At 40.9% G+C, this 24,245-nt stretch overlaps 1 protein-coding gene and 1 pseudogene across 6 annotated transcripts in view; one reads left to right on the plus strand and one right to left on the minus strand.

Annotated features, from left to right (window-relative positions):
• Window positions 1–14,190, minus strand: part of KCTD20 (potassium channel tetramerization domain containing 20) — a 40,026-nt gene extending 25,836 nt beyond the window's left edge. For 2 of the 6 annotated variants that reach the window (XM_041745009.1, XM_041744974.1), the window contains exon 1: window positions 13,839–14,032. Coding sequence is in view for 1 of the 6 variants with exons in the window: in XM_041744974.1 (XP_041600908.1) it covers window positions 13,839–13,847 (9 nt within the window). In the remaining 5 variants the exon portion in view is untranslated. The other 4 variants (XM_041744998.1, XM_041744982.1, XM_041745020.1 and 1 more) reach the window with 4 other exon arrangements.
• A 174-nt stretch (window positions 14,191–14,364) lies between these two features.
• LOC121485034 lies at window positions 14,365–16,505 on the plus strand (annotated as a pseudogene).
• Window positions 16,506–24,245: the final 7,740 nt, after the last annotated feature.

Here is a 24,245-nt window from a genome sequence, read left to right on the forward strand (position 1 = left end):
CTCACAATGAAAATCTTGGTTCATAAACTAGTTTCAAATTTATAACATCTAGGGACACCTGGGTGGTTCAGTGGTTTAGTGCCTGCCTTCAGCCCAGGGGGTGATCTTGGGGTCCTGGGATCGAGTCTTGCATCAGGCTCCCTGCATGGAGCCTGCTTCTCCCTCTGCCTGTGTCTCTGCCTCTCTGTGTCTCTCATGAATAAAAAATAAAATCTTTTTTTAAAAAAACAAAATTATAACATCTATATTACTACTTACAATAAAGAATATACTAAATTTTAAGTACATATTAGGGGGCAGCTCTTTTTGTCCTTAAAGTATACCCTACTAGGGATGTACTATCAGTATGCTATGTTCAATTTATTTTTCCTCTATATATCCTCCTGTAGGTTAGGTTCATTTCTCTTTATACTTACTATGTAAAACCTTTACATGGTTCAAAAGTTCAGGTGTTATGGGGCACCTAGGTGGCTTAGTCATGTGGGCATCTGACTTTTGATTTCAGTTCAGGTCCTGGTCTTGGGGGCATGAGATGGAGCCCTATGTGGGGCTCCGAGCTCAGCAGGAAGTCTGCTTGAGATTCTCTGTCTCCCTCCCCCTCTGCCTCCATACCTGCAGAATAAATGGATGAATCGTAATTAAAAAAAAAAAAAGAATGCTCAGAGAAGTATCTTTCCCTTCCCTTTTCCCTTCAATCTTTCCCCATCTATTCCCCACAACTAGTTTTATTAATTTATTTACCCTTCCTATTTCTTTTTGAAGAAATAAGCATAAAATGTGTACATACAGATAGAGTCAAAAATTCCTTTTTCTTATACAGAAGATGGAATGCTATATCTAATCCTCCTATCTTTGGCTATTTTTACTGAACTGGAATTTACGCCAAAAGAGTGATTAGAAACCATCCTCATTCTATACTAATACTATTCTAGTATTACTATGTAATACTCCACTCTGTAGATGTTAACATGTAGAACTTTGATAGAGAAAAGAAGAAAGAGCATGCTAGATAGCGTATATGGCATATAACAGGCAGGAAAGTAAGAGTGAACAAGGCTTTATTACTATATATAAGGGGGGTGGGGTAGAAGACCAATCAGGCTAGAGTAAAGGGTTAATGCAAAAGGATGGGAGAAACCAGGGTCATCATCGTATCATACAACTCCAGGAAACCCCATGTATACCATCATCTAAGGAACTGTACAATGTATAACTTAGATGAGTATACACAACAGTCCTGGGGGCAGATAAAATTAAAAAACAAGATGGAACCAGCTTATGGAGGCCTTGAATTACAAAGTAAAACAGAATTTTGTCCTATAGCCAATGTTTTTACATATAGAAAGTTCATATTCAGGTGCCTGGGTGGCTCAGTCAGTAAAGTGTCTTGACTTCAGCTCAGGTCATGATCCCGGGGTCCTGGGATCAAGCCCTGCATTGCATCATCGTGATCTCTGCTCAGTGGGGAGCCTGCTTCTCCCTCTCCCATGCCCCCTGCTTGTGCTGTCAAATAAATAATAAAATCTTTTAAAAAAAAAGGCTCATGTTCAAAATGTTTGAAGATGAATGCTTCAAGATAAATACAGCCACAGACAGACTGGAATAATTAAAAGAAGAGGCTATTAGAACTGTCCAAGAGTGAAGTAATAGGATCTCAATTGGTTAATGGCAAGAAGGGTAGTACGTAAGACATAGTCCTGCCTACATTCAAAGAGCTTATAGGGGATCCCTGGGTGGCGCAGCGGTTTGGCGCCTGCCCTTGGACCAGGGCGCGATCCTGGAGACCCAGGATTGAATCCCACGTCGGGCTCCCGGTGCATGGAGCCTGCTTCTCCCTCTGCCTGTGTCTCTGCCTCTCTCTCTCTCTCTCTGTGTGTGACTATCATAAATAAAAAACAAAAAAACAAGACAAAACAAAAAAACAACACAAAAACAAAGAGCTTATAGTCTAGTTGTTAAGAAAACTCAAAACACAAGAGTTACATAATACAGAAAAGTAATATTTTGGAAAAAAAGACCTTAGGGTGATTATATTTCCAGTAGTTCTCAAGTCTAGTTGATAATCAGTACCACTCAGAATAACTGGCTAAAAACATATTTTTGGGCTCCATTCCGCAAAGATTCTGATTCAGTAAGTTTGGGGTAGGATCTGAGAATGAATGTTTAGGGGATCCCTGGGTGGCTCAGCGGTTTAGCACCTGCCTTCAGCCCAGGGCATAATCTTGGAGTTGCAGGATCGAGTCCCACATCTGGCTCCCTGTGTGGAGCCTGCTTCTCCCTCTGCCTGTGTCTCTGCCTCTCTCTCTCTCTCTCTCTCTCTCTCTCTGTGTGTCTCTCATGAATAAATAAATAAAACCTTTAAAAAAAAAGAGAGAGAGAATGAATTTTTAATAAGTTCCTCAGGTGATCCTGTAGAATGACGATGTTTAGGAACAAATGATTTACTATACTTTTCATTTCATGGATGAGAGACTGAATCACAGCAATATTCTTTTTACAGAATATTCTAGGAGACTTACAATCTTGGGTTAGAGAGGCCTTTTTAATTTTTTTTAAAAAGATTTTATTTATTCATTTGAGAGAGTGTGAGTGCGGTAGCAGAAAAGAGGGAGGGGCAGATGAAGAGGGAGAAGGAGACTCCCTGCTGAGCAGGGAACACAACACAGAGCCTGATCCCAGAGATCATGACCTGAGCAGAAGGCAGACATTTAACACATTGAGCCACCCAGGAGCCCCAAGAGAGGCCTTTTTAATCAGGACCCAAAACCCAAAAGCTAAAAGAAAAAAGACAAATTTGACTCCAAAACTACCCCCCCAAAACAAAAAACTAAAAATTTTTGTATGACAAGGGATGCTATAAAAACAGATTTGAAAAATGTATTTGGGGATCCCTGGGTGGCGCAGCGGTTTGGCGCCTGCCTTTGGCCCGGGGCGCGATCCTGGAGACCTGGGATCGTATCCCACGTCGGGCTCCCGGTGCATGGAGCCTGCTTCTCCCTCTGCCTGTGTCTCTGCTTCTCTCTCTCTCACTGTGTGCCTATCATAAATAAATAAAATTAAAAAAAAAAAAAAAGAAAAAAAAAAAAAGAAAAATGTATTTGCAACAGGCTACACAGAGTTATTATCACAATATTCAGAGAGGGCTTATGAGAATGCACGACACTAACCTAACAGAAAAACGGGCAAAGGATGGAAAAAGAAACTCACCCAAAAGAGAGATGGTGAAAATATATTAATAGCCTACAAAATAGAATTTAAGGCAAAAAACAAGTTGGGGAAGGCATAAAATTCAAAGATGTCTATTGGCACAACCACCTCTGTTACTCATTTTTTTCTATCTTGGAAGAAAGCCACAATGAGAGAAGAGATGCAAGAGAGAAGAGGACATTCCAATTCCACAGAAAGGCTGAAGGTTTAATTCCACTTCCCGTTTCTTTCCTTCTTCCCTATGAATTGCTGAGGACAGGCTAAAAGGCTGGCAGATAAAAGCACAATGACAGTAGTGAAAGATCATAATTGCTTGGACACTATTTCTTGTCTTTTCTACTTGACATTCCCAATTTACTGCCTCTAGTACTTTTTGTGATTACTTATGTCCAAGAATAGGTTTTGTTCACAGAGACTATATTCTAATTACTTGGATTTAGTTCTTTTTTTTTTTTTTTTTTTTTTTTTTTTTTTATTTATGATAGTCACAGAGAGAGAGAGAGAGAGAGGCAGAGACACAGGCAGAGGGAGAAGCAGGCTCCATGCACTGGGAGCCCGACGTGGGATTCGATCCCGGGTCTCCAGGATCGCGCCCTGGGCCAAAGGCAGGCGCCAAACCGCTGCGCCACCCAGGGATCCCTAATTACTTGGATTTAAATTAAGATTTAAGACCTTGTGTTCAATTTAAAACTAAGATTGCCCTTAATCAGTTTCTTTTACACATTTTTCAAATTAATTTAAAAACTACTGTACTTAAAACAAAAAGATTTAAACAATAAAAACTTTTATACTTACCACCCAGTTTAAAATAAAAAACATGATAATATAGTTGAATCCTCTATAACCACTATCCTAAGTTTGGTATTTCTTTTTTCAGGATTTTATTTATTTGACAGAGAGAGAGAACACAAGTAGGCAGAGCAGCAGGCAGAGGGAGAGGGAGAGAAGCAGGCTCCCCGCTGAGCAGGGATTTTCCCCACATGGGGCTCAATCCCAGGATCCTGAGTGAAAGGCAGACCTTAACTGACTGAGCCACCCATGTGCCCCTAAGTTTGGTATTTCTTTTTTTTTTTTTTTTTTTTTTTATGAGAGTCACAGAGACGGGGAGAGAGAGAGAGAGAGAGAGGCAGAGAGGCAGAGACACACAGGCAGAGGGAGAAGCAGGCTCCATGCACCGGGAGCCCGATGTGGGATTCGATCCCGGGTCTCCAGGATCGCGCCCTGGGCCAAAGGCAGGCGCTAAACCGCTGCACCACCCAGGGATCCCAAGTTTGGTATTTCTATCAAATATTTCAAACTATACCTATAGTCTTAATATATTCTCTTTTCTTGTTTTAGCACTTCAATTGTATACCAAGCAAATCTTTAAGCAATGAAAAGAAACTCTGGTAGATCCTAAAAAAAGTTAAACTGATGAATCTAGTGTATCTCAAGAAGTTCTTAAATATTGCAACTCTTTCAAACAGCAAAGTTATCTTATATCCTTAAACTAGTAATCAAATCTAACGCCCAACTAATTACTCAAGAACACATTCTACATTACAATCACAAATGAATCAGCTGAGATTGTTCAATATGTCAAATTACTGCAAATCCTACATCTTAAGTACAGATGGCCATAAACTTTATTCACACATATCATGTGCCACATATGGTTCTAAGTACTTTATAAATGTTAAAACTTTACAAAGTAGGTGCCATTATTACCCTCATTTTATAGGTGAGGAAACAGAGGAAGAAAGAGGTTAAGGAAAGTTCCCAGTCACACAGCTAATAAATAGTGGAGCCAAGCTTCAAACCCAGGCTTCTGGCTTCACTATCTATGTTACCCATCATGCTGTGTTATAGGTCTGATTTACCTCACAATTTCTACTTAAGTCGCAGAGGCTTGGAGATATAATTTCAAGCCCAAGATCTGTAGCCTGGGCACACAGCTTTTCTGTGCCAATAATGGGCATACTCAGCACCTTTTTGGTTTAAATAGTTGCTATAAGAAGATTTCTAAATCAATTAACTCCATGTGGAGGGTCGATTTTACAATGTGAATTCCGAGTTCAAAGATCTTACCTAATTCTGCTTCAACTTTCAACTTTATTACCTAAAAAACTGTGATGAAAATTTATAATTTCCACACGGCTGTCTCGATCTTTTGATTGGATTCAACTAGTTCTATTCATGTTAGTGACAACATTATGCTAAGAACAACCCAAGGCACATAATAGACCAGGCAAAGCTTATGACTACTAAGAAGCCAGTCAACATATTATATAATCTCCAGGGTGATGTTCCTAATGTCCAAGACACTCTTCTGCTTGTTAAAAACCTGAAAACCTTTAAAGGAAGAGATACACAAAGATTACTTTGGCAAACTTCCAGGAAACCTCCAAGGGATATACTATTAGTAATAGTGTCTTAAAAAGTATAGTGCAAGGCAGTGCAATTAAAAAATTTAAAAATGGGGCACCTGGATGACTCAATGGTTGACCATCGGCCTTTGGCTCAGGTCATGATCCTGGGGTCCTGGGATCGAGTTCTGCACCAGGCACCCTGCAGTGAGACTCCTCCCTCTGACTACATGTCTGCCTCTCTGTGTGTCTCACATGAATAAATAAATAAAATCTTAAAAAAAAAAAGTACTAGTTAACATAGCAGGCCATTTTAGAAAAAAAAGCTAGATGTACGTATGGCAAGAAAGATCTGAAGGTCTCTGGAGACAGATCCATGGATCAGTACTGTAGCTACAGAAGATGCTGAAAATTTTGGAGACAATCCAAAAATCACTGTCAGAAGACGCTTGCTTCAAGGACCAGTACCATTAGTGTCAAAAGTTTCCACTGAATTCTTAGCAGAAATGAGGATAATGCAATATACACATAAACAGACAAGTCATTCCAGTTCAAAGACACTGGACATTGATGGAGACATTAATCTAATAATAACAGCTTTGTAGGAAAAAGAAGTACTAATGTATTAGATATATACATGATTTTAAGATACCCCATAATTCCAAAAATATTAAAATGTTAACTAAAGAATTATGGTATAGGTTAGTGTAGTGCTTTCTTGGGAAGGGCAGTCCTTTGTACCTAAATTATACCTTTCTTTTTTTATATTAAATGTCTTTTCTTTTATGAAATAATGGTAACAGAAAATGATGGCCAGTTTTTTTTTTTTTTTTTTTAATGTGCTAAGATACTGGCAAGCTTATGATAGGCTCCCAATTTCCTCCCCCACAATTTTATCAATCATGAATCTCGGGATCCCTGGGTGGCGCAGCGGTTTGGCGCCTGCCTTTGGCCCGGGGCGCGATCCTGGAGACCCGGGATCGGGTCCCACGTCGGGCTCCCGGTGCATGGAGCCTGCTTCTCCCTCCGCCTGTGTCTCTGCCTCTCTCTCTCTCTCTGTGACTATCATAAATTAAAAAAAAAAAAAAAAAAAAAAAAATCATGAATCTCAAAAAAATCTGGACTCCAATAACCTTCCACCTAGGACTACAAAAACACTTCTACCAGTTTAGTCCAGCCTACTTATAAAACATTAAAAAATAAAGAGTCTCTTGTTTTGCTCATTCACTCAATCGCTGAATAGCAATCCTTGGGGGAAAATTTCTCTTTTTTCGAGTTGAACCCAAGTTTGTCTTCCTCCCCAGACCCACCATAACTTCCATGTTTGGTTTTAGTCCTATCCCCTAGAATAATACATCCTTCAGAAAAATGGGCAAAACAGAAAAAGACAATTGCTTGAAGGCATCAGACAAGTAAAGTAGCCAAGTCTTGAAGACTGGAGAGAAGCTATGATGGTCAGTTTCATATGTAAACTTGCTTAAGTTACAGTCACAGTTCAAACACTAATCTAGGTGTTACTGTGAAAGTGTGGTAGATGTGATTAAAAGTCTATAATCACTTTAATTAAGGAAGGTTATTTTAGATATTCTGAGTGGGCCTGATCCAGTCAATTGAAAGGCTCTAAGAGCAGAACTAAGGTTTCTCTATTAAGAAAGAAAAAATTCACCTTTGGACTATAGCTTCAACTCTTGTCCAGAGTTCCAACCTGCCCTTCCTGATGGTCTAGTCCAGCCCCCACGATTCTATAAGCCAACTCCCTATGATAAATATCTTAACATATATAATATAGGTGTGTATATTTATAGTTAGAAGATACATATATTATCATATACATACACACAGAATCATAATCCATAATTAAAACCTTTCCATAAAGAAAACTCCAGGACCAAATGGCTTGGCTAGCAAATTTTTCCACATCTTTAAGGAAGAAATTACATCAATCTTATACAAACTCTTTCTGAAAATAGAAAAAGGAGGAGTAGGGACACCTGGGTGGCTCATTGGTTGAGCATCTGCCTTCAGCCCAGGGCGTGATCCTGGAGTCCCGGGATCGAGTCCCACGTCGGGCTCCCTGCATGGAGCCTGCTTCTTTCTCCCTCTGCCTTGGTCTTTCATGAATAAATAAATAAAATATTAAAAAAAAAAAAAAAAAAGAAAGAAAGAAAAAGGAGGAGTATTTCCCCAGTTAATTTTCTGAGGTTATTTTCTCTCATAAACATAAGCACAAAAATCCTAAACATTATTAAAAAACCAAAGGGGTAACACATTATGAGGAAAGTTGGTTTAACAGTCTAAAAAATTAATATAATTTATAATACAATTCACATTCAAAGACTAAAAAGAAATAAGTTTTATATTATGACTAAAGTAGCATGGAACAATATTGATTGAAAAAAGCAGATTGAAATATTCATAGAAAAAAGTTTGATAATATTAATTATTCTCCATTGTAGGCTTATCATGTGTGTTTAATTGTATTTTATTTTAAAGATTTTATTCATTTATTTGAAAGAGCGAGAGACATCATGAACAGGGGGAGAGGCAGAAGCAGACTCCCCACTGATCAGGAAGCCTGATGTGGGGCTCCATCCCAGGATTCTGGAATCATGACAGGAGCTGAAGGCAGATGTTTAACCAACTGAGCCACTCAGGCACCCCATTAAATTGTATTTTATTGAATATTCCGAAGTCCCTAAAATAAAAGTGTTATTACTTTTAAAATGGGAAAAAAGGGGCAGCCCCAGTGGCTCAGCAGTTTAGCGCTGCCTTCAGCCCAGGGTGTGATCCTGGAGACCTGAGATCAAGTCCCATCTCTGGCTCCCTTCTCCCTCTGCCTGTGTCTCTGCCCCCCGCCCCCCTGTGTGTCTTTCATGAGTGAATGAATAAAATCTTTAAAAAAAAAAGGGGGGGGGGGAATATCTTAAAACAGAGAACTCTTCAAGAAAATGTTAGAACTTTTTTTCAAAAAAAAAAAAAAAAAAAAAAGAACTTTTTTTTCTTAGAAAAGGCTTAGGGCAGCCCCAGTGGTGTAGCGGTTTAATGCCACCTTCAGCCCGGGGTGTGATCCTGGAGTCCTGGGATGGAGTCCCATGTTGGACTCCCTGCATGGAGCCTACTTCTCCCTCTGCCTGTGTCTATGCCTCTCTCTCTCTCTCTCTCTCTCTCTCATGAATGAATAAATAAAATCTTAAAAAAAAAAAAAGAAAAAAAAGGCTTAAAACAGTTTAAGAACAAATTTTAAAAGTTTAAAAAAAAGTAATACATAAGAGATTTTGAAATTCTTCCATTTAGATGAAAGAAATATGCTTACCAAATAAATTAGGAATTTATTAAATATATGGAACAGTTTCTCAAGCAGATTCTTGCTTTAAGTCCAAATGCAGGGGCACCTGGGTGGCTCGGTGGTTGAGCATCTGCCTTTGGCTCAGGGCGTGATCCTGGGGTCCTGGGATGGAGTCCTGCATCAGGCTCCCCAAAGGGAGCCTGCTTCTCCCTCTACCTATGGCTCTGCCTCTCTCTGTGTGTCTCTCATGAATAAATAATTTTTTTTTTAAATATCCAAACATGGGACACCTGGGCAGTTAAAGTGCCTGCCTTCGGCCCAGGGGAGTTCCACATCGGGATCCCTGCATGGAGCCTGCTTCTCCTTCTGCTGCCCCCCCCCCTTCTCTCTCTGTTCCCTCATAAATAAATCTTTAAAAAAAAAAATCCAAACGCAGTGACTTAATGCAGAGGCATGATGTTTCGTGATGTTTCTTAGGGTATTCGACAGCAAGCATGGTTCTAAGTAGCAGATGGAAGGTAAGATATGGCAGGCATGGGGATAAAGGATGTTGCTTGAGACCTAGGGCACTCAACAATAAGGGCAATGGAACATTCAGATTAGCTGGCACAGAATTTCCTAAATAAAAATAAAAAACAAATTTTCCTAAAATTTCCTAAAAAAAAATAAAATTTTCTAAATAAATTTTTTTTTTTAAAATTCCCTAAACAGACTGTTATAAGCAAACTGTGTTCCCTTCAACATTTGTATGTTGAAGTCCCAACTCCTAAATCCTCAGTGGGACTGTTTGGAAATAAGGACTTTAAAAGAGGTAATTAAGGTTAAATGAAGTCATTAGAGCAGGCCCTAATCTAATAGGATTTTTAAGAAAAGGAAGTGAGGACATAGACAAAGCAAGGAGGCCTCAGAAGAAACCAATCCTGCCAACATCTTGATCTCAGACCTCCAGCCTTCAGAATTGTAGGAAAATAAATTTCTGGTAGTTAACAGTCTGTGATATTTTATTTTATTTTTTTTATGGAAGCCCTAGCAAACTAATATAACAGATACAACTGCAAAAAATTAAATTTCAGGCTCTACCACCAAAAAAGAGATGTAGGACAAACACATGGAAGGACTCTTATGTGGTTTTATGGTATGGACTGTGATCTTCCTATAGAACTGTAAATCACTAGCTGTTTTAAGGAAGTCAAACTTTCTTTTAAAAATCTTATCAATAATTTACTGTAACTTTCCTCTCTAATTTTAATAACTGTATATGCTATACAAATGTAAAATACTACTTAAATTCCATTTGTATTTGTTACTTCATCTGATTCGTACAACCTTCTCTATGAAACAAACAGAAACCAAACCCTCTGGTCCCAATTACAGATCTTTGCACTATACCCCAGTATTTTCCAAAATTTTAATAAGGCTCCCTCTGTTTTAGTAAGAACAGAGATAGTTTGTCTATATTTATCATAATGCCTTAGTAATTTAACAGTAGGAAGGACCATGTGAATCTAAAGAAAAGAGTATCTTGATTAAAAAAAAAAAAAAAGCCAACATTTCCTGAGAATTTACTGTGTCAGGCACAGTTCTAAGTATTTTATGTGAATTAACTTGACCCTAACAGCCCTCTGAGGTAGGTAACTATGACAATTTCCGTTTCAGAGACATAGAAACGGAGGAGTACTTTATCCAGTTAGTAAATAAAGGAGCCAGGATTTGAACCCAGGAAAGGCTGGCCTCAATGCCCACATTCTGAACTACCACCCAATCAAGTATAATGAGGGCACTATTGAGCATAAATCTTAACAGCTTTGGGGGCATGCAGATTTAAGTTTGAACAGTGGCTCTGCCACTTACTAGGTGCATGACTTTGGACAAACTTAAGCTCTTTGTATCTTAGATTCCTCAGCAATATAATGGAAATAAATAAAACAATGGATGTAGAAGCATTTAGTACATTAGCCCTTACCCCTCTAATTCTACTTTCATGAAGATACAAGGAGAATCCAACAATGTCTAATTTGGGGACTAAAAGCAAAAATATCAAAAGGTTCTCTTGGGGCTCAGTCACTGAAGTATCAAACTCTTGATTTTGGTTCACGTCGTGATCTCAGGATCATGAGATAGAGCCCCATGTCCAGCTTCACACTGGGCATAGAGCATGATTAGGATTCTCTCTCTCCTTCTCCCTTTGCCCCCATGCATGTGTATGTGCGTGTGCACTCACTCTCCAAGAACAAAAAAGCTTCTTTTTCCATCCATACTTCTTTCCTGCCTACATCTCAGAAATGCATTTGTATCCCATTACTCTTATTTCTCCTAAGAAAATATATTAAATCAGATTAGTAGTTAGATCAGTTTTATGTTCTATCTTCCACAGAATACCTAATAACTTTGATATGGACAAAAATATAGTTATGTAACAACCTCAAAACAAAACAGTACAGGGTCGCCTGGGTGGCTCAGCGGTTTAGCGTCTGCCTTCAGCCCAGGGCATGATCCCCGAGTCCCGGGATAGAGTCCCACATCGGGCTCCCTGTATGGAGCCTGCTTCTCCCTCTGCCTGTGTCACTCATGAATAAATAAAATCTTTAAAAACAAAACAAACAACAACATTCTGGACATTGCTCAAACACCTAATATTTAATAAAAAGTCACCAAGGTACTCATCTTAACCTTTACTGAATTTTAAAAAAATTTTAAGTTCACAATGTCTCTTGGGATTACAAGGTATCTGCTTATTTAAACTTTTACTACCTATTTCATGCTTCAGAGTCCTTCAATCTCCTACATTTTCCTTCAATCTCTACTTTTCTAGAAAATACTGCTTTTGTAGTCATGTAGAAGTCTCTCCACTGTCATCTTCTTATAACTGAATTTCTTTCAACCTTTTCTTAAAGATTTTTATTTATTCATGAAAGACACACACACACACACACACACACACACACACACACACAGAGGCAAAGACACAGGCAGAGGGAGAAGCAGGCTCCATGCAGGGAGCCTGATGTGGGACTTGATCCGGGACTCCAGGGTCACACCCTGAGGCGAAGGCAGGTGCTCAACCGCTGAGCCACCCAGGGATCCCACTGAAGCATTTTTCTTGAGAAGATTTAACAGGAAGAACACTGGGTTAGGAGCCAGGCATCCTCACCTCTGCCATCTCATCTCCTAGATTCTTCATCTGAAAGATGAGAGGACTGCACCAGACACATTTGTAACAGGTTTCCTTATATCTCTAAGCCTCATATTTCCATGATTCTGAGTCTTCCTACTAGAAGTCATTCAACATTCCAACGACTTCCCTCAACTTTTTACTCCAGTTAGCCAAGGAGAGGCAGGCATGTTCAGATTCTGGGGGAGAGGCAAGACAATAAATAGGAAGTCTGGGGCCACAGAAGGAAAAGATATGACATTTGTGAACCAACGGGAAAAGATTAATATAGAAAAAAAGATGTCAAAAACAGAAAAGTCCAGCAGCCTATCTAACCTCACCCTTACATATATCTATTTGAAGAGGAACTAGGAAATAGAAAAAGCTCTTAGCAGCAGACGTTATTCAGCTCTGGTTTCCATGTCAAGGGAGCAGTGTGACTGTGTACCATCTTTGCAATGTTGTTGCTAAAGTGACCCCCTACAGGCTTTGCAACAAAATAGGGCATTACTAGGATATTCCGTGACTGTATTCAGCGAAACTGAAAGCTCTCATAAATGCTACCAGGACCGCTAGGTACCATGAAATCTGAGGACTCGAGTCCATGGGAATTACATAGCATTGGCTGCCCTGGTTCTAACGGGAAGACTGAGACTGAGTTAGGATGGGAAGATGTGACCTAATGGCACTGCTTAAATTCTGATGATACTGGAAGTACAGTACAGACTAATAGGCACTTGCCTCTAACCCACCGAGGCAAGATCAGAATATGTATGAAAGTCATTTCCTACCCTGGTGTCAGAGTCCAAGAAAGCACTAGCTCAAGGCCAGCTTCTTGGCTCATGGCTGGCTGGAGGGAAGGGGACAGTAAATCAACCAAGGGATGCGGGAGTTAGGCACTTCTGGAGATTCTCAGGCCAGCCCTATGGTGGTGTTTCTCAAAGTGTGGTATAACACACCAAGGAAGGGGGTGCCTGCTTAAAATGCAGTTTCAGGGACCCATCACAGATCTCTAGAATCAAATTGGCATTTTTTAAGGGGCAAACTTACGTTTGAGAACTACTGCCCCAGAATGACAGGTGGGGATGGGGGTGGGGCAGCGATAGGCATTGAAGTGAGGTTCTTTCGCCTCTGGATTACATTGGACTACACCACTCTGTTTTGGGGACCATTAATGAAACCCCTCAATACCTGTTTCTCAGGTAACAGCTGCAGCTAAGTTGTCTAACAGCTCACAGGGGCCCAATGAAAGGGCTTGGAAAATGCTTTTTCGGGAACTGGTTAAACAGCTCCTCCAGGACCTTGTTTACCGGGTTTCGTTTGTTCACTGGTTTCTTGTTTACAAAATATGTCGGTTCAACCCAGGAATTTTTAGAAAGAATCACAAACTCCAAAATAGAAGAGGTCTGGGGTTTTTGTTTTTGTTTTTTTTTTTTTTTTGATAGTGCAGAACTAGGCTTGTAAACCCGAAGTCGCTGTCTACTATAAAAAAGAATAGGGTTTCACTTGAAAAAAAAAAAAAAAAGGAGCTCGCGGGTTAAGGCTCTGCCCACCAGGTGCCCTCGGAGCCACTAACGAAAGGCAGTATCTGTGGGGGGCACGAAGGACTCTGAAGCCGAGGCGGGGAGGCGAGCGAGAGCGCCCTCCGCTCCAGAGTCGGACAAGAAGTCCGAGCAACTACCCGGTTTCTAATGAGTTCCACTAACTGCCGGCAGAAAACGCGCCTGCAAAGGCGTTAGCAACAGCCGCCCGGGGGTCGCCGTCGCGGCCGCGCGGGCGGGACGGAAACACCCCAGGCCTGCGGAGACCCACAAGTTACACTTCGCCCCCCCAGCCCCGCGGCGTTTACCGTCTCCATGTGAGGGGACAGCCCTCTCCCGGGTTACTAGACTTCGGCCTCCGCACGCACACCCGCGCCCCACACGCAGCCGCGGACAAGCCTCCGCGCGACGACTTTTCTCCCCGGCCGGAGGAGACGCCCCCGCCCTGACACAAAGGCAAAGTCCGGGCGCTGCCCACGGCCACACTCGCCCTTCCGGCCTCCGGGCCACCACTTACCTGACGCTCCCCGCCGCGCTCTCGCGCTCGGGCCCGAACCCGCCCAGGAGGCGCGCGCACACGTCGCCGCGAGGAGCCGCCGCCAGGAGCCGCCGCCAGGAGCCGCCGCGAGGAGCCGCCGTGCCGCAGCGGCGCGCCCCCCACCCCGGCCGGCGCGGCCACGCGGCTGAGTCACCCGGCGCTTCACGTTAAGAGTCCCCTCGGCGCGCGGGGCACGCCGGGAAGGCCGTCCGGGCCCGCCGCCTGGGGCGGCCGCTGATAGGTGCCCGCTCTCCTTGCCGCCCCGCCCACCGACCCCGAGGACGCAGTGGCACCTGCTCCGCCGGGTGGGAGTGGGGTCTGCGCTGTGGATGCCCGCTTTCAATCGTTAAAGGTAGAAAACGGAAAGTTAGGGCAGCCCGGGTGGCTCAGCGGTTTAGCGCCGCCTTTGGCCCGGGGCGTGATCCTGGGGTCCTGGGATCGAGTCCCACGTCAGGCTCCCTGCGTGGAGCCTGCTTCTCCCTCTGCCTGTGTCTCTGCTTGTCTCTCATGAATAAATAAAATCTTTAAGAAAAAGAAAACGGAAAGTTAGTAGTTACCTGAGTTGTAAAATAATCTCGTGCAGCCCCCGGGACAGCTAAGCTTAAAGAAGATTGGGAGCTTCGATCTCTCCGTGCGTTTGGGGAAGGGAGTAGGTAGGTAGGTAGGTAGGTAGAATAACGGAGCTCCTTAAACACGTGTTCTTAGAAGCCCCTATCCTGGGTATGCATTCTGACCAAAGGAGGAAAAAAAACCAACAACCTATATTTTTCTCAGATTTTGAGCTCATGAAATCACATGCTATGTATAGCAAACAAAGTTGAATTACAAGTCTAAAACCAACCGCAAGCGAATTATTGGAAAACTGGTTGTGTTACGAGTAAACTATTTCAACACTCGAAAAACATGAACGCACGGTCCTTGTCCTATGACAGGAGTGCTGAAAATATGAAGGAAACGGTATCAGCCCTCATTGTCCTGATTTCTAGTGGCTTTTGTACTTTTAAAAGTTATAAAGTTGTACTGATTATGCAGTTTTGTTTTAAAATAAAAATTAAATTAAAATAACAATTTTGAAAACTAGGGCACCTGGGTGGCGCGGTAAGGTTAAGCGTGGGACACGGTGTCGGCTCAGGTTGGGACCTCAGAGTGGTGGGATAGAGCCGGCTAAGGGCTACTCTCTCTGCCCTTCCCTCCCCACCATTCTCTCATAAATAAAAATAAAACATTTAAAAAATAATGAGCGCGCTCCTGAAGCCGCCACCTCTGCGGGAGGCCGCAGCGGGACCGGCGCCGGAACCATGTTTCGCAACCAGTATGACAATGACGTCACTGTTTGGAGCCCTCAGGGCAGGATTCATCAAATTGAATATGCAATGGAAGCTGTCAAACAAGATTCAGCCACAGTTGGTCTGAAATCAAAAACCCATGCAGTGTTGGTTGCATTGAAGAGAGCACAGTCAGAGTTTGCAGCTCATCAGAAGAAAATTCTTCATGTTGATAACCATACTGGTATCTCAATTGCGGGACTTACTGCTGATGCTAGACTGTTATGTAATGTTATGCGCCAGGAGTGTTTGGATTCCAGATTTGTATTTGACAGACCTCTTCCTGTGGCTCGTCTTGTATCTCTAAATGGAAGCAAGACCCAGATACCAACACAACGGTATGGCCGGAGACCATATGGTGTTGGACTGCTTATTGCTGGTTATGATGATATGGGCCCTCACATTTTCCAAACCTGTCCATCTGCCAACTATTTTGACTGTAGAGCCATGTCCATTGGAGCCCGTTCTCAACAGCTCGTACTTACTTGGAGAGAGATATGTCTGGGTTTATGAAATGCAATTTGAATGAACTGGTTAAACATGGTCTGCGTGCCTTAGGAGAGACACTTCCTGCAGAACAGGACCTAACTACAAAGAATGTTTCCATTGGAATTGTTGGTAAAGACTTGGAGTTTACGATGTTTATGATGATGATGATGTTTACGAGTTTACGAGTTTATGATGATGATGATGTATCTCCGTTCCTGGAAGGTCTTGAAGAAAGACCGCAGAGAAAGAAAGGCACAGCCTGCTCAACCTGCTGATGAACCTGCAGAAAAGGCTGATGAACCAATGGAGCATTAAGTCACAAACCAGTCTATATGTGTATTATCAAATATGTAAGAATTCAGGAGCCCTTACTGATGACAGTAATCTATACTTTGAACCAAAAGATGCAGCGTGGTCTCCTGGTATGTTTTAGGTATCGGTCCAGATGTGTTTTTCCCAAGTAACTTGTCTGAACCATATAATGGTGTGCATTTTTCTTTGAGAGGGTCTATATAATCATTTTCTAGAAAGTATAGTTATCTGTACTAATGTTTTTATATGAAGAACATAGTGTCTGTGGTTTTAAAGACAACTGTGAAATAAAGTTGTTTCACCTGCCTGTGGAAAAAAAATAATGAAATTGTTGAAAACCGTGTAAGTTAATAGCATGATTTCTTAAAATTCTGAGTCCAGTTTTTTTGTTAGAAAAGTCTCTAGGGGGCAGCCCCAGTGGCTCAGCGGTTTAGCGCCGCCTTTAGTCCAGGGCTGATCCTGGGGTCCTGGGATTGAGTCCCACGTCGGGCTCCCTGTGTGGAGCCTGCTTCTCCCTCTGCCTGTGTCTCTGCCTCTCTCTCTCTGTATCTCTCATAAATAAATAAATAAATAAATAAATAAATAAATAAAATCTTTTTAAAAAGTCTCTAGAAATTAATTTGAGGCCAAAGATCAGGATTAGAGTTGAAGTGGAAGGAACATGATGAAATTGTTTTGATTTTCATTCTAATAGGTTGCAAATGGTTGTTGGATACTTGTATGGCAAAATTGCATTATTAGCAACTTTAATTTTAAAAACTGAAGCTATGTTTTTTCATTGTAATTTGACTTTAGAGGTCTTCGAGAATCTTAGGATCCAAACTTTATAGTCAAAGAGGATTGTTGGGAAGCCTGGGTGGCTCCACGGTTGAGTGGCTGCCTTTGGCTCAGGTCATGATCCCGGGGTCCTGGGATTGAGTCCCACATTGGGCTCCCCGCAGGGAGCCTGCTTCTTCCTCTGCCTATGTCTCTGCCTCTCTCTATCTTTCATTAATAAATAAATAAAATCTTTAATTAAAAAGAGAGGATTGTCCAAATTAATACCTTTATTTCCATTTCTATAAAGTAAAATGTTATGCCTGAGGCAAAAAAGAAGGAAAGGAGGAAAACCTTTTGATATTCCTGCAGGATAGTTCTTGAAGCAAATTCTTCCTTTCTGGAAAGTTTTCTTTCTGCAGATTTGTTTTTTTTTTTAAATTTTTTTTTTTTTATTTATTCATTTATGATAGTCACAGAGAGAGAGAGAGAGAGGCAGAGACACAGGCTGAGGAAGAAGCAGGCTCCATGCACCGGGAGCCTGACGTGGGATTCGATCCCGGGTCTCCAGGATCGCGCCCTGGGCCAAACCGTTGCGCCACCCAGGGATCCCTCTTTCTGCAGATTTGTAATACACAAAAATCTGGCACAAAGATCAGACAGTCAGGCTAATGACTGTGCCTTTTAATTAATAGTTAAGACTAAATTGTTCTATTTTTGTCTATACTTTCATGTAGTGAACAGCGTATCAGATCTAGCACTTTTTCAGGGTAGACACCGAGGAGATGAATGAAGTATGAGAAATGTATATTCACAGGAAGCACCGGTGTGTGCAGATTTTTATCATTCACTTGTAAGTTAATGCATCTCCAAACTGGAATCTCTCAGTTGCATTTATATCTGAATGAAGCTGAAACCCTTTCAAATATCAAGTTGGCAGACCTGGAATTTTCCACTGCCATAATGGCTAATTCAAAAGGCAATTCAGGGGATCCCTGGGTGGCGCAGCGGGTTTAGCGCCTGCCTTTGGCCCAGGGCGCGATCCTGGAGACCCTAGGATCGAATCCCACATCGGGCTCCCGGTGCATGGAGCCTGCTTCTCCCTCTGCCTGTGTCTCTGCCTCTCTCTCTCTCTCACTGTGTGCCTATCATAAATAAATAAAAATTAAAAAAAATTTAAAAAAACAAACAAAAAACAAAAGGCAATTCAGTTCATCTGATTAACTGTGTTAAGTCTCCTTGAATAGGATACTTACTACCAGCAAATATTACAAGGCACCTTTTCCAATATTAATTAACAATTCTGGGAGATAGATTTTATTACTCAGATTTACAAATGAGCAGAACAAGACAAACAAGTATCTAAGGTTATTAAATACATAGTGGTACTGGTGGGCTGAGAAACCTGGATCATCTGACCCCCAAATTCTTGTTCAGCATCCACTGAGCATATGGCAAATCTCCCTAATTGCTTCCAGGTGAACTCCGGAGTGCTTTCAGGAGGCACCTTAAATGCCTTCAGCTGTCAACACTAAACAATTTTAAGGTTAACTTAGAATGAAAATATTTTTATTATTTTTATTTTATTATTTTTTAGAATGAAAATATTTTTAAATAGCTGTTAACATTAGTATAAGAAAATAATTATCCTTTCTACATTATATGTAGTAAATGTAAAAACAATGCAAAAATGCCAAGATTTTTGAACTCCCAAAGTAATTATATTTACATTTTTAAAAACTAAGTGATTTAGGTTGTATGATTTCTAGGTCACTGCAGACATGTAAAATGAGACTTTTTGAAAGAATAATCACTTTCATTTGGAAGTCCAAAATTGTGATCAAATATCGATGTAAATAACTAACATCTGACTTTCTAGAGGGAGGCTGGAACTCTGCATGTTAGCCCAAAATAGATTCACAAGAATCTTTTTTCCTTTACTTCTATCAGTTCACTTTTGTTAACAACTTTCTCTTCATGAAAGTCACAAAGGTTAATGACCAGCAGGAAACAAAGACTGGATCTTGAAAACATAATCAACCAGAGGAGCATGAATTTTAAGTTTCTAGTGGCTGGAATTTGCTACTGGATCTTCATTTGTATACATCTGCTTTACATACAACTTCAGTGAGCTTTTTAGTCTTGTTTATAATGTCTCATCTGCAAATTCAACAAACATGTAGTACAATCCAAAGGTATAGGACCCCAAAATAATTACGTAGATGATGATTGCAAGATCTCTTCTCTAAAGGAACTTTAAAAAGTTCGGTTATTTGGGTAACCAAATAGATAAGGGGAAGTGAATCTAGATAAAAGTATTCCAGTATTGGGATCCCTGGGTGGCGCAGCGTTTTGGCGCCTGTCTTTGGCCCAGGGCGCGATCCTGGAGACCCGGGATCAAATCCCACGTCAGGCTCCCGGTGCATGGAGCCTGCTTCTCTCTCTGCCTGTGTCTCTGCCTCTCTCTCTCTCTGTATGACTATCATAAAAAAAAAAAAAAAGTATTCCAGTATTAAGTAAAAGGAAAATGATAAAATATCCCAATTTTGTAACTCCCTATGAATTAATAGATACAGTCATTGTGCCTCAGCAGCTCCTAAGATCATAAAAAAGAGAGAGAACTAGACATTTTGTACCTCCTGAGGGAAGACCACACCACCACTTAAATTGCTGCTGAAGAGATCAAACCTAAATCTGTTACAGACTTGAGATCCAGCTGCCAGTTTCTAGGAAACAGAAATATGTTGAACACTACATGATCATGCAATCCCACAGTCCTGACTGTGGGAAACTCTACAAGTCAATGGGCCTCCATTCTTCGAGAGATAAACATAAAGTTGGAAAAAAAAATTATTTAAAGGATATATAAAAAAAAGTTTAAGTGTCCTGTATGTGTTGGGGGAAAGACTATACCATCTGGGGTAAACATCTGGGTGGAGAAACCATTAAAGAAAAAGGAAGTGAAGGTGATACTATTAAAAGTTAAGATAATGTCACTTCCGAGATGGTGGTGATAGGAAATGATTGAGAAGGGACACTTGGAAGAAGTTCCTAAGAGTAGGTAGCAAAGTTCTGTTTCCTGACCTGGTGATGGTTACAAGGGTGTTTGCCTTAGAATAATTTATTAAGGCAAACATTTCCTTTATAGTGTCATCTGTTTCTGTGTTTTATTTTATGATAAAAAAATATATATATATATATAAAAAAAAGAGGGACAGGCCAGTCCTACCTAAGAGCTGAAATATATTTTCTCCACACCAAGCTATTTGCAAATGTATTCATTTGGTCTCCTGGAACAATATTACGGTTAAATTATTTTTTTAAAGATTTTATTTATTTATTCATAAGAGACAGAGAGAGGCAGAGACATAGGCAGAGGGAAAAGCAGGCTCTCCGCAGGGAGCCTAATGCAGGATTCGATCCCAGGACCCTAGGATCACCACCTGAGCTGAAGTCAGACACTCAGCCATTGAGCCACCCAGGTGTCCCGGTTAAATTATTTTTAAAAGAAAGATGCTTTAAAAAAAAAAAAACCGAATCCAGGATGCTTGGGTGGCTCAGCTTGAGATTTTGCCAAGGGCAGGAGCTCCCTCCGTTGCCCACCCACCAGTGAAGACAATTCATCTCAGAATTCTATGACTTCTTAAAGGGACATAAAATGCTCAGCTTGAGATTCAAGATCAAATAAACCCCTGTAAATAGAAGTCCTGCTGGGAGTCAGAATGGAGGCTTCGGAAAATGTAGAAATATGTTACCCTGGGGCTTCAGCAGGCTGGGTGTAAACTGATAATATGTTTATCTCTCATTACTCCTGTTACAAATAGACTCTGACCTTCCAGATCTCATGCACAGGCTCTGACAGCACACGATGCCTCTGTTTATGAACACATAAGTCTCATTCTTGAACACAATACTGAGAATGCTGGGAATTTTTTTTTTTTTTTTTTTTTTTTTTTTTACTTCATACACGTTTTCAATGACCTGCATCAGAAAAAGAAAACAAACAGGTTCCAAAGTATACATTCGTCAAACCAGGGTTTGAACAAGTAAACTTTAGGCTTGCAAAATAGACTCCAGTTATCCATTGAGCCACCATAGAAAATCAAGAGATTGTTTTACTTGCTCAGATCATACCTCCTCTTTCCCCCCAAACTTTCAGTAACTGAAATAAAGCAAAATCTGCTTACCACAGCATGTGCCCTGGCCCATTACCTCCACTTTTGGGGAAACTTTATAATGAAAAACAGACAGTAAATAATAGGGACTAGGTAAATTCAGAAAGATTTCTTCTGCGTGTTAACCAAGAGCCCAAAGTGTTCTTGTTTACTTGGAGTTATGATGCCTCCTTGGAAGTACATCAGTGTTTGTGAATGTACAAAGTACATAAAAAAGGAAGTACAAAAACATGAAGTGATATCAGATTCATAGGGCAGGCAGTATGATGTAGTGAAGAAAACAACATTGGAAAAAGAGCCAGATGACCTCAGTTTGAGGCCATTCCACCACTTACTGGCTGAGCAAGTCATGCAGAAGCTTGAGTTTCCTAATTTGTAACGTGATAACTGACCTACCTTTGCCTTGAAGTTGTTATGAGGAAGAAAATATAGTCAAAATGTATGCAGAAGTATATAATCTCAAAGCACTAGAGAAATTAGGTACTATTAGTATTAGAGAAAAAGGTACTATCAGTATTAATGTTATTTTTGTACTTGAAACAATTTTTATTGAAGTATTTACTCTTAATGTCATATTCACACATTCCATTCCAAACCAATATTATCTTTAAAAGGAATACCAAGGAGTGGCCCGGGTGGCTCAGTGGTTTAGCGCCACCTTTGGTCCAGGGCCTGACCCTGGAGACCTGGGATCGAGTCCCACGTCGGGCTCCCTGCATGGAGCCTGCTTCTCCCTTTGCCTGGTCTCTGCTTCTCTCTCTGTGTGTGTCTCTCATGAATAAATAAATAAAATCTTAAAAAAAAAAGAAAGAAAACTTTCCTAATATTTAAAAATAAATAAATAAATAAAAAATAAAAGGAATACCAAAAGACTTTCTTGTGAGATAAAGTTGACCTCGTCAATGTCAACCATTAATTATTATGTATCAAAATATACTGTTTTCCTTAACATTATGCAGTTTGAATGAAAATAAAACCATGTTATAATGGCAAAATAGTTTCAGTATTTTCTCTTTTCATTCATAATCATTGGTAACAATCGAGTTACATTTAAAGAGAATTTAACATCTTTTCTTTTTTGAATTTGAATTGTTTATTTAAATTCAATTAGTTAACATATAGTATATTATTAGTTTCAGGGGTAGAATTTAGTGACTCATCAGTTGCATATAACACCCAGTGCTCATCACATCAAGTGCCCTCCTTAATGCCCATCACCCAGTTACAGTTACCCTATACCCCCACCCACCTCCCTTTAACATCTTAAGAGGACATTTAGTTCTCTATGTAATGTGTCCTTTTTCATGGAGCAATTTTTTAATGGTGCAGTAAGTAATTGCCCTCATAGATTCTTATTTTTAAAGGGCTATAGTGTGTACACGCCACCCTCCCCCCCACACACACACTCCCCTGGCTGAAGAAATTATGGGAAATTTGCTAACTCAGTCCTTACTCAGCCATGCTATGATTTTTTTTTTCTTTTTTTTTTTAATGTAAGCCCAGAGTCAGGCTTGAACTCACAAACCTGAGATCAAGGGTCACAGGTTGGGGCAGCCCAGGTGGCTCAGCAGTTTAGTCCTGCTTTCAGCTCAGGGCCTGATTTTGAAGACCTGGGATCAAGCCCCACGTCAGGTTCCCTGCATGGAGCCTGCTTCTCCCTCTGCCTGTGTTTCTGCCTCTCTCTTTCTCTCTCTCTCTCTGTGTCTCTCATGAACAAATAAATACAATCTTTAAAAAAAAAAAAAAATGGCCACAGGTTGTACTGACTGAGCCAGCCAGGCACCCCCACCATTCCTTTTTAATCATATGATAGCAGCATACAAACAAGGTTGAAGAGAGCAATTTCAGAAAGTTTGTTTTCTTGCTCTGAGTTTCTAAAGCATTTAATACTTAAGTTTAGATAGCAATTTGGGCTATTCTCTCTTTTTCTTTATTGTAAATGCTGGTAGGCCCTAGGATGCTGAAAATTAGTAGATGTTCAGGCCTTGGGGTGGAGATAATATACAAATATCCCTTGATTTTTGGGACACCTGGGTGGCTCAGCGGTTGAGCCTCTGTCTTTGGCTCAGGGCCTGATCCCAGGGTTTCAGGAAACAGTCCCACATCGGGCTCCCTGTGAAGAGCCTGCTTCTCCCTCTGCCTATGTTTCTGTCTCTCATGAATAAACATATACAATCTTAAAAAAAAAAAAAAACTCTTGATTTCTGAAAATTTGAATTATGCTGCATTGTTTTTAAAAGACCTGCATGAGGAACTGTTTTTGCCAACTGAAAGAAATCCAAAGAGAATTTTCGTTTTTTACAAGAAAAAAGGCAAAAAGCAAAAATAGCATTCAGCATTTATTTTGCAGCAAACCCTTAGAGAGGCAGCGTGTACCTGACACAAGTCCCTGTACCCCCCATCTCCCCGCCCCCTGAAGTACACTCAGCATCTCAGGATCAAGGTGCCATGGCTTTGATTTGTGTCTGTGAGCATCTGTGCTTTACCTCAATTTATTTTGTGCTTTTGTTAGCAAGATGTGTCCTTAAGGTATCAGAAAAGCTTAAGAGAGGTTATTTGCTTGGGTCTGGGAATGCTAAAAAAATGTTCCACATAAATTACTGTTGATTTCTTCTTCTTTATGCCATTTTGGCTTATGAAAGTTTTCATAAGGGATCCCTGGGTGGCGCAGCGGTTTGGCGCCTGCCTTTGGCCCAGGGCGCGATCCTGGAGACCCAGGATCGAGTCCCACGTCGGGCTCCCGGTGCATGGAGCCTGCTTCTCCCTCTGCCTGTGTCTCTGCCTCTCTCTCTCTCTCTCTTTGTGTGTGTGACTATCATAAATAAATAAAAATTAAAAAAGAAAAAAAATGGACATTTAAAAAAAAAAAAGAAAGTTTTCATAAGAATCCTCTACTTTGAGGGACACCTGGGTGGCTCAGTGGTTGAGCATCTGCCTTAGGCTCAGGTCGTGATCCTGGGGCCTGGGAGGGAGCCCCACATCAGGCTCCCTGCTCAGCAGGGAGTCTGCTTTTCCCTCTGACCTTCCCCTTCACTGGTGTTCTCTCTCTCAAATAAATACATAAATCTTAAAAAAAAAAAGTTAGGAGTTTTAGATGAAATGATAACTGCCATTTATTCG

This window comes from Vulpes lagopus, chromosome 1 (genome assembly GCF_018345385.1).
Source record: "Vulpes lagopus strain Blue_001 chromosome 1, ASM1834538v1, whole genome shotgun sequence".
NCBI classification, from domain to species: domain Eukaryota; kingdom Metazoa; phylum Chordata; class Mammalia; order Carnivora; family Canidae; genus Vulpes; species Vulpes lagopus.